The 11,078-nt window shown below is 48.5% G+C and overlaps 1 protein-coding gene across 3 annotated transcripts in view; it reads right to left on the reverse strand.

The window, feature by feature from the left end:
* Positions 1-10,815, reverse strand: part of RGR (retinal G protein coupled receptor) — a 14,668-nt gene extending 3,853 nt beyond the window's left edge. For 2 of the 3 annotated variants that reach the window (XM_011985829.1, XM_011985823.1), the window contains exons 1-5: positions 10,706-10,815; positions 7,950-8,106; positions 6,751-6,872; positions 2,763-2,916; positions 1,297-1,414 (exon numbers count right to left, since the gene is read on the reverse strand). In XM_011985829.1, coding sequence (XP_011841219.1) covers positions 1,297-1,414; positions 2,763-2,916; positions 6,751-6,872; positions 7,950-8,106; positions 10,706-10,784 — 630 coding nt within the window. In that variant the 5' untranslated portion in view covers positions 10,785-10,815. Of the gene's footprint in view, positions 1-1,296; positions 1,415-2,762; positions 2,917-6,750; positions 6,885-7,949; positions 8,107-10,705 lie in introns of all 3 variants that reach the window. The other variant, XM_011985817.1, reaches the window with a different exon arrangement.
* Positions 10,816-11,078: the final 263 nt, after the last annotated feature.

The following is an 11,078-nucleotide window of genomic DNA, read 5'->3' on the forward strand; positions in this document are numbered from 1 at the left end:
AAAAAAAAAAAAAGAGAAAACCTCTTTCCTCATAGAGTGGTTGCAAAGATGAAATAATACTAAGATCTGAATTTGTTCTAATCTTTGTTGCTTGTTAGGACTCCTTTGTTAGAGGTCATCCAGGTGACCAAGTTAAAATAAAACCGTGGCAAGGGAATAGTAACGCAGAAATTTAAAAATGGCTAGGAGGGCTTATTTTGAAGTACTATATTTCTTGGACAAATGTGCTTATAGGTTTGATTTTTATCTTTTGGACACCACCCTGTGACTGTGATTAAATTAAACATCTCAAAGCACTTTAAAAGCAGCATTTAAAAAGACTGTAACTTTGTGCCAAACCTCAGATCTTTGGCAAGAATTAAGTGGAACAGCAGGGATGGTGTCCGGCAGGGAGCCCTGGTCGCCAGAGTTACCAGGTCTGGGTGAATCTGAGCAGTCCTGATCCTTGCTCCCCAGGCCTTAGCGATCTGAGCAAAGGGAGGGTAGTTTCCAGTTCCAACATCCTAGGCTGTGCACAAGCTGGATTTTCTCTTGATCATTGAAAACGCAGAAAACCCCTGGTTGCTATCTGTCACATTGTTCATATTCCCTGGTGTCCCTGAGTGGAACCAAGAACTTTCTGCTGCTCTTGAGTCAGGAGACTAGCAGAGGGAATTGGAGGTTAAAGGGCAGAATAAGTAGAAGCAGAAGCAAGGTGAAGAGGCGGTGAGCAAGAAGCAAGACAAGAAACAGAAGTTGAGCAACCAAAACAAAAATAAGATTAAAAAGTGAGTAAGAAGCTCCCATGGCCGGCTAGATCTGGACCAAACCTGTCAGGAGCAGTTCCTCAGAGATGGGCATGTGCATTAGAGAGAAAAAGTATCCTTAAAATGACCCTGTATGATAATAAGCTCATTAAGGCTCATGCATATGGACTGTGTATCATGCATGTACTTAAGATTATGGGATGGAGGTGACAGGCAATCACACAAGGGCCAAAGCGACTAAGTAACCTATCAATCAAAAGGCAGACGCTGGCTAGAGATTAGGCAGCCTTGGGAAGAAGAAAAATAAACACATAAAACAACCCAAAATACACCAAACTGGTGCTGATCTCACTTCGCAGAGATCGGTCCGCCCTCCCCTCTCTGAGAGCGTAATACTGTGCTGAATAAACTTTTGCTGCTTTGCTTTGCTGCAAAAGCAATGAATATTTGCTTTGCTATTTGTGTGTGTCACATCCAATTCTTCATTCGGGACACCAAGAGCCTGGGGCTGCGCCGCACCGTCAGATAACACTCCGGGAGGCGTCCTTACCTGGAGATGACCGCTTTTCCCCAGTTTCTGCTCCATGAGACTGTAGGACGTGATCGTGATGAAGAGGGGCATGGCAAAGTTGAAGAAGGACATGGTGAAGAGGAAGCTGGTGAAGTTTCTACAGGGAGAGCGGATGGAGGATTGGGGTCAGCTCTCAGGGATGGTCAGCTGCCCTCAAGGACCCACCAGCTCTGCTCTCGATGATCGGATGTGGGGAAATGCTCCATTCACACAAGTACTCAGTGTGATTGCTCCCGGGTCCCAGGTAAATTCCCTTTGGGAGCTACGAGGTCCCCCTAGAACTTGCCTTTAGAAGCCAGGGAGCTCCGAGGAGGAAGAGGCCTCTTTCTTGTTCAAGTGCTTAGCCCTGCTTTCCTGTTTGTCCCCCAAGCATGAAGAATGGGAAATTTTAGTTTGGGAAACATGTTCACCCAATGGTGGGGATGTCAGTGGACCAAGAGGAAGGAACACTCAAGGAGCATTCTAGGCCCAAAGTTTTTAAAAGGAGACTGGATAACAAGAAGATTGGATACTACGTCACTGAAGAAATGGTTGAAGGGACCACAGAAGAGCCTGGGTTCCCAGGTAGTGGTCATGGGGAGGTGAAGGGAATGGTGGGAGTCCCAGGGAGGCAGATTCCCATTTTCTGAAGGAAAGACTATGTCACCTTGGAGCTGTACACCAGGGAGGGGCATTTGGAAGGACTGGACCCTGGCTGGGGAGGGCCATGGAGGGACACTTGGACCAAGCCCAGCATTCTCAAAAAGGCATCACCTGGAAAGCCTGTCGTCCAGTGCAGATGCCTCATGATTAAACACCATGGGTAAAGCAGATGAATGCAACGTGGCTCTAGTAGAAGCAAGAGGGGCTGGAGCCCATGTGACCATTCCTCAAGGCAGTTTCTAAAGGATCCCCCTAAGCCCTTGTCTCCCTAGAGCCGCCTGATGGGGCAGTATCAGAACACAAGCCCCATGAGGGTGGGGACCCTCTCGCATTCAGTTCTATTTCTCCAGGGATTGCCTCATAGCATATGCTCAGGGCATTCCCTCCCAGTGGAAGGACCATAATGTTCTTTGAATCTATTGTGCCAAGGGTATGGCACCCTCTAGAAACTGATGAGGTCAGAGCCATGATGGCTGACTGTGCTGAAGACGGCAAAGAGGTGGTGTGGCTTGGTGACTGTTATCACTGACACAAGCCAATGGCTCCCTGTATGATGTCTCTTTTTGGGTTCAACTCTGGGTCCCAATTTTCATAGCATTCCCATCACCCGGCCAGTTTTCAGAACAGGCTTTTTCCAGTCCCAATGTCTGCCTACATGTAGGTATCATGACTAAGGAGTTGAGATTATCTGGCAAACATTCACATTTTCCAATTTGGATTTTCAGCTGGGGCACCCTTGTCATAGGATTTCAAAGCCAAGATTCCCATGGATAGGAGCCTCGAAGCTGCTCCTCCCACCTCACCTGTCCCCTTTGGAGTAGTCCAGAGTGCAGCATGTCCCCAGTGGCTCATAGTCATAGTGGCCCCAACCCAGGAGGGGCAAGGCTGCCCAGAAGGTAGAAGACAGCCACACGAAGAGCACCAGAGAGATGGCCGAGTTCCAGGCCAGCTGGCTGCCTGCCCAGGACAGAGGACGAAGAGGAGGTTGTGAGGGGGAGATGGCCTGGTAGAGTGAGAAAGAATGGACTTCCCTATCTTGAAGAGTGTCCCTTCAAGTGATCCACCCGCCTCAGTCTCCCATAGTGCTGGGATTACAGGATTGAGTCACCACATCCTGCCAGAAGGAGGTTTTCTTATCCCTGTGTCATGGTCTAAAAAATTGAGGCTGAGAAGGGGATTAACTAAGCAACTCACCAAAATGAGAACCGCAGCTCTGATGCTTAATAACTCAGGGCCTCAGGCAAGTGAAAAGCTTCTCTGAGCCCCAGTGTTCTCGCCCACAAGGAGAATGATAATCCTTGCCACAAGGGGAATGATAATGAGTTGCTCAGAGGATTGTTATGAAGAATGAAATAGATAATGGATGGTGAAGGTCTCCAAATAGACACACTATACCATCTTCTTCAGAGGACAGAGACAAGGAGGGAGTGGCAAAGAGACAGATGTGTTTTCAAAGCCAAAGTTCAGGAAGAAGCATGGGCAGGGGTTCAGGTGAGGGTCATAGGGGATGGAGGCAGAAGTCTGGACTTACCACCATCCTCAGCACTTGCTCAGAATCAGGCCACTGCCTCTGCTTCCAGGATACCCTCTGAGAATGCTTGACTCGGGGGTTGGGGCTCAATCTCAGTGCCAAAGGCAGAGGCTGGGTCCCAGCAGCATCTTTTGATGTGAACCAGCCATGCTGATTTGACCTCCTCTGATCCCTTCCCTGAAGCCCCCTCTCTGCTGCGGTGTCACTGGGTCCTTCCCATCCAGTGGTTCCTCCTGGATCTGGCTTCAGGATGCACTTCACAGGTGCCCTCCTCTGTCTACTGTTTATTTGTCATACTCCTTTGTGTCTAAGATCCCAGGGCAGAGGACAGGTCTCTAGGTGGGTTTTGATCAGGAGAGAAGAGCATATCTACAACCTCCCTCATCTGACACTTTGCTTCTACTGATATGGCTCCAGATGGAGTTTGCTTGGATGTGACCTTCTGATATGAACTGAATGTTCGTGTCCCCTCAAATTTATATGTTGAAGCCCTAATCCCCAGTGTGATGGCATTTGGAGGTGGGGCCTTTGGGATATAACTAGGCCATAAGGGTGGAGCCCCCATGATGCGATTAGTGCCCTTATAAGAAGGGACACAATTAACTGGACGTGGTGCATGCGCCTGTAGTCCCAGCTACTCAAGAGGCTGAGGTAGAGAATCACTTGAACCCAGAAGGTGGAGGTTGCAGTGTACTGAGATGGTGCCACTACATTCTAGCCTGGGCAATAGAGTGAGACTCTGTTTCAAAAAAATAAAAGAAGGAACATGACAATCTCTCTTTTTATGTGAGGACATGGCAAGAAGGTGAATATCTATAAATCAAGAAGCAAGCCCTCAACGAACCTGTCCATGCTGACACCTTGAATTTGGACTTCCCAGCCTGAATAACTGAGAAATAAATTTCTATTGTTCAAGCCACCCAGTCTATAACATTCTATTATAGGAGCCTGGGCAGACTAAGACACCTCCCACCCCAACTGTGGGCACAATAAATATGTGCATGGATAGGAAGACTCGATATAGTCAAGAGGTCAGTTCTGCCAATCTTTTAAAAAAATTTTTTTGAGGCAGAGTCTTGCTCTGTCACTCAGGCTGGAGTGCAGTGGCATGATCTCGGCTCACTGCAACTTCTGCCTCCCTGGTTCAAGCGATTCTCCTTCCTCAGCCTCTCAAGTAGCTGGAATTACAGGCTCATGCCACCATGCCCAGCTAATTTGTATATTTTTAGTAGAGATGGGGTTTCACTATGTTGGCCAGGCTGGTCTCGAACTCCTGACCTCAAGTGATTTGTCCACCTCAGCCTCCCAAAGTGTTGGGATTACAGGCGTGAGCCACCGTGCCTGGCCTTTTCTCTTCTTCTTGTTTTTGTTTGTTTGTTTGTTTTTGTGTTTTTGTTTTATTGAAGCATAGTCTCATTCTGTTGCCCAGGCTGGAGTGCAGTGGTGCCATCTCGGCTCACTGCAACCTCTGCCTTCTAGGTTCAAGCAATTCTCTGTGGGCATAATAATGAATACCTACCTGTACCCTTGTGCTGCCTCAGACTTTCAGCTTTAGAAACAGATGGCCAAGGTGACATGCCTACAACCACCCAGGGATGGAGTAGATGAATTCAGACCTCTTCATTCCCCTTTGCCTGCCTTCACACTGCTCTGCCATGCTCTCAGTATAGAAAGGGCTTTGATCTAAGGCCTCTGGCGTAGGGGTTAACTGTTCTATATTGAGGCAGAGAAGCCTGTTGCTGTCTGAGAAGGTGGTGTGTGTGTGTGTGTGTGTGTGTGTGTGTGTGTGTGTGTATAAGATGGTCCAAGGGATCACTGGGGCGGGGGCTGGGATGGAAGTAGTGGGAGAAGCGCTCTGAGGCCAGGTGGACAGGAAGGCTAAACTATTGCCACTCAAAATGATGAGACCGATGGAAGCATTTTGGCCTGGAGAGACCCATGATGGGCAGTGACTTTGCAGGGAAGGGGGCTGTACATGTGACTATGGCAAGGGAAGTTCTGTGGATTCCAAAGAGGCCATGCCACGGCTTGAGGCTGTGCTGGCCATAGACCTCACAGCAGCCTCTGTGCTGAGCAAATTCATAGCTCAGGACTTGGAGGTACCAGGTCATGCCCAGTGTCAGCTCTGCCCTTAGTAGCTGTGTGACCCTAGGCAAGCTGCTTAACTTCTCTGTGCCTCTGCTTCCAAGGCTGTGAGCTGAGGGTTTGCTAGGAGGGTTAGCTGAGCCACAGCTCCCCAAAACATGTTTATGTACCCATGGTGGTGAACAGGGTTCTAGATGGTCTCTGGGTGAACAGATTTTTATTTTAATTGTATTAAAATTATAAGAACATTAAACCTGTGATTTCCCAGATGTTGTTTAGAATGAGCTTGAAGCAGGTGTTTACATTTTAAAAAATGAGTCACTTTTAAGAAAAAAAAATCAAGGAGAAACAGAGCAGTTTGTACACTGATATGGCCAATTATGAAGATGGTATTTGACAATGCAGATTGGGAAATCTAGAGCTGGACAGTTTTCATGAAGCCTCATGGAATGGTGGGGTGCCAGGGCACATGCCCAACTACACACATACACCCAGCCTCTCTGCACCTCCGTAGTACCTGTCTGCAAGGGCATTTTCTGTATCCCTGATCTCATTTGATTTTCAAAATAAAACTGAGATTGGTTATTAAAATCATCTCAGCCAGGCGCAGTGGCTCACACCTGTAATCCCAGCACTTTGGGAGGCTGAGACAGGTAGATCACGAGGTCAGGAGTTCAAGACCAGCCTGGCCAATATGGTGAAACCCCATGTCTACTAAAAATACAAAAATTAGCTGGGCGTGGTGGCACACGCCTGTAGTCCCAGCTACTCGGCAGGCTGAGGCAGAAGAATCGCTTGAAACCAGGAGGCAGAGGTTGCAGTTAGCCAAGATCGCTCCACTGCACTCCAGCCTGGGCAATAGAGCAATTCTGTCTCAAAAAGAAAAAAAAAAATCATTTCACAGAGGAGGAGACTAAGGTTCAGAGAGGATCCCTGACTTGCCCAAGGTTGCAGTGATGGCAAGAGAGCCTCAACAGCTCTCCTGCACACTCTCCCACCCTCCCTCCTTTCCTGAAATGAGTGCCTACACGTGATAGGCATGCACACTCACACCCACCCACACTTCCCTGCCCTGGGAAACACGGAGCGGTAGCTAGTTCTGACTGCCCCACCCTGCCTCTTAAACTCTCCACGCTGCATCGGTGTCCCTCCACTCCAGGAGCCCAGATACATACGGGTGCAGTAGTGATGATAGCGCCCCCAGGCGATAGCTGCACTGCTGCAGATGCTGGCCAACGCTGTCACAAAGCCCTGGAAGCCGTGAGCCTGGCAGCCATCTGAGCCGTAGGGCCAGCGCCTGTGGGAGACACTGGGCACCAGTGACCCCTCTCCTCCAACCCTTTCCACCTCCCACACCTGCCAAGTACAGCCTGGAATGTGCATTCCTGAATATTGCCCTCCTTCTCCAAAGAGGGCCTTAATATCGGTGTCTTTCCTATGAGGCGTTAGAGCTTAAGTAACTGGGCTGAAGGGGTGGAGCCCGATGCACACTCTCTATGCTTGGTGACTTTGACTGCACCACAGTTGGGCCATAAGCTCTCTCTGTGTGATCAGATCCCACTGTCACAGGAGAGCTCATGCCTGTATTTGATAGGTGGGGAAACTGAGGTTCAAAGAGGCAAAGATACTGAAGCCAAGGTCACACAGAAGATGAAGGCAAAGTCAGAGGGGAGATCCCAGGCCTCCCCAACCTAAAGGGCCAAACAAAGGTGGAAGCTTCAATTCACTGTGGGAGGAAGAATTCTCACAGATGCAGACCCCCCAGGCTGGTCAGCACGGAGTATGCGCATCCAGGTGGGCTCCAGCCTCCATCTGCAGTGTCCAAAATCAGAATGAGAATGTCCAGTCTGCTTCAGAAAACAATTTTATAAACACCTTCTGAAGCTATGATGGAAGACCCTGGTTTGTGTATAAGGAGGTGTTAGACGCTAGCCAAAACCCTGTTTGTTTTCACACTTATTTAGAGTCCTAGGTATCAAGCATTATTTTAAGTTATTTACACATAATAGAAGTAAATACTTCCAACGAACTATATGAGTTAGGAAATAATACCCTATTTATGGAAGAAGCCCAGAACTAGAAATGCCGAATGAAGCCAGAATGCAAACCTAGGTTGCTTGGTTACAGAACCTATACCATTGATCTCTACAGCCTGCCATCTCTTTCATCAGGTTTCAGCAATCCCTGTCTTCCAGAAATCAGCTGCCATTCTTCAGAATCAATCTGGAATTCAGCCCATTTTAGCTTGCCCACCCTCCGCCCTTGGCCAATTTTCTGTAGGTAGTAAAAATGCCCTTGGCCTGGCTGCCCGGGGCCCAGAGGTCAGGCCCCAGGCAGGACCTCAGGGCCTGTGGACTGGGGAGGGGGCTGGTACCGGAGAAGGCTGGATGTGGCTGCAATGAGGGCATTCAGGCTGATCCCACTGTCCGCAAGAGCCAAGCTCAGCACCAGCAGGTGGCAGGGAGTCCGCAGCTCCGGGGTCTTGCAGAAAGAGAAGATGGTCAGGGTATTGAGGCTGAGACCGGAGAGAGCTGAAACGAAGGGTGGGGGCTGGCATTGGGGCTGCTGAAGCCCAGCTGGGGTCAGAACAGGGTGCGTGGGGTGGATGGAGCATCAGCAACCTCCCAGACAGACAAGAAAGACAATCAAAATAGCGTAGCATGCTTCATGCTATAACGATCATAATCACTGACACCTGCCGGGCACTTAGCGCACACTAGGCACCAGGATAAGCACTTAATATGAGTCATCTCATTCAGTCTTCACTTGGATACGCTCTTCTCCATTTGTAGCTGGGAAACTGAGGTTCAGAGACACTAGCTAACTTGCCCTAAGTACACAGCTAGTAAGTGGTGGAGCTGGAACTTGAATTCAGGCCTTTTGCATTTCAAAATGCCTTCTCCAAGGACTGTAGAGCAAAGTCAGAGAGCCTCCAAGGAGAAGAGTTGATGTTAGAGCTGGGAGCTGCCCAGGACGCCAGGCAGGGAAGTGAGCGTGAAGGGGGCGTACTCTGGAAGCAGACAGACCCGACCTTGAATTTTGGCTCGGTTGCCTCGCTTGCTGCTCCTTAAGCTCTCTGAACCTCAGCTTCCCCCATCTAAAGTGAGGAACAGGAAAAGAATCCCGCCTTCAAAACTGTGAGAAGCACTTACCTGCAGGACAATGCATGGAAGAGCATGCTATTCCAGGAGGGAATAGCATGTGCAAAGACATGCTGTGGTACAATGAGATGCCACCTTACTCCTACAAGAATGGCCATCAATAAAAAGTCAAAAAACAATAGATCGATGGCATGGATGTGGTAAAAAGGGAATGCTTATACACTGCTGCTGGGAATGTAAATTAATACAACCTCTATGGAAAAGAGTATAGAGATTCTGTAAATAACTAAAAGTAGATCTGCCATTTAATCCAGCCAAAACCACACATGCACATCTATGTTTATTGCGGCACAATTCACAATTGCAAAGATACGAAATCAATGCGAGTGCCCACTGACCAATGAATGGACAAAGAAAACGTGGTATATATACATCATGGAATAATACTCAGCCATAAAAAGGAATGAAATAATGTCTTATTACAGCAACTTGGATGGAGCTGGAGGCCATTATTCTAAGTGAAGTAATTCAGGAATGGAAAATCAAATACTGATTGTTCTCAGTTACAAGTGGGAGCTAAACTGTGAGTATGCAAAGGCATTCAGAGGACATAATGGACTTTGGAGACTGGAGAACGGGAAGTGTGGGAGACGGGGTGGGATTAAAAAAACCTACATATGGGAGGGGGGAGGGATTGCATTGGGAGTTATACCTGATGTAAATGACGAGTTGATGGCTGCTGACGAGTTGATGGGTGCAGCACGCCAACATGGCACAAGTATACATAAGTAACAAACCTGCACGTTATGCACATGTACCCTAGAACTTAAAGTATAATTTTTTAAAAAAAACCTACATATTAGGTACAATGTACACTACTCGGGTGATGGGTGCACTGAAATCTCAGAATTTGCCATGATGTAATTCATCGATGTAAACAAAAATCACTTGTACCCCCAAAGCTATTGAAATTTTAAAAATATTTTAAAAATAAAATAAAATAAAAACCAAAGCATTATGTATACAATGACATTTCTAATTATCAAACATGAAATAAAAATGTAAATTTAAACCCCTTCCAAAAAATAAAGTGGTAAAATTTTATGGCATATTTGAGGACCTGGAGGGATGCTAGATTGCAGGGTTCTCAGGAAAGGGAGACACTGGCTGGGGCCACCAGAAAGTCATGTCCAGAGCCTTCAAGACCAATCAAATGACTGTCACTTCCTCTCCATTGTCAGTTCTCATTAGAGACTGATGATTTCTCTGGGTCTGCTTTGAACCAAAGCTGCATTCTCCCTCAACTTAGCTCAGGCTGGCGCAGATTCAGGATTGACACTGTCTCTAGCTCTGGCCTCAGCGAGCATCTTAGGGATTCTAGGTGGAGGTAGGTAGGTACCTTGCGGACCTAGAGGCGAAGTGCTTAGGCTCATAGGAGTAGACACAGTGAAAATAGTGGTGGGGCTGGAGAGGATGGGAGAGAATGAATTTAAATACCCTGGAGTCTATTTAGGCTAGCACTTTATACCCATTATCCAATTTAATCTTTACAACCACCCATTCGGAATGTCAAGGCATTGAGGGCAGAGAGCTGAAGGGACTTGGTTCCAGTCACACAAGAGCAGGTGGCAGAGCTGTCTGTCCCCAGAGCCTTTCAGGGGACTGATCTTATGTGGGATTCTTAGCAGGATTTCTAAGGAGTGGATTAAATTTCCTCCCGACTGGAGGGACATGAAAAGTCCTAAAGCCTGGCTCTTGATCATCTCCTGGGCAGATGTCCCCTCTCAAAGTCCCCCCCTCCCTGACCCTTGCCTGGCTTACTCTCTGCTTGGCAGGCAGTGTGCTGCACCTCACAGGTTCAGCTGTCAGAACACCCCCTGAGTCCAGGCACAGAGGGGAAGGCAGTCAAGGGGACCTGACACCCAGCTGGATTTGGGGACCTCGCCTCTCCTTGCCAGCTCCATATTGGTGGCCTGGGTCCTCAGAACCCACTGGGCCCCTGCTGCACCCCAGGTTCTGCCTGGCTCACCTTCCACCAGCAGCACCATCCCCACAGCCAGCACCTCGAGCTCCCCAAAGCCGGTGGGCAGGGCACTGGTCTCTGCCATCCTCACTCTCCCTCCTGCCAGTGGCCCAGCTGTCTCTGGCTTCCCGCAGCCAGGCCCTCCCTTTTAAAGGGCCATCCCATGTGCGTGGAGGCACATGCACGTTATTATGCTGGACCTTGGGCTCTTTCTGGATGCCTCCCCCCTGCAAATGGTCCTCTTGGTCCAAGCAGAAGGAACCCGTTCACGAGTTGGACAATGCAGCCTTTGTGAAGCCAGAATGGAGCCCTGTCTCATTCATTTCAGCCCCATTGCACAGGATTAAGGTCGGGGAATCCAAATGGTGTGAGACTGAGA

This window comes from Mandrillus leucophaeus, unplaced genomic scaffold, assembly GCF_000951045.1.
Source record: "Mandrillus leucophaeus isolate KB7577 unplaced genomic scaffold, Mleu.le_1.0 Scaffold1075, whole genome shotgun sequence".
Classification (NCBI taxonomy): domain Eukaryota; kingdom Metazoa; phylum Chordata; class Mammalia; order Primates; family Cercopithecidae; genus Mandrillus; species Mandrillus leucophaeus.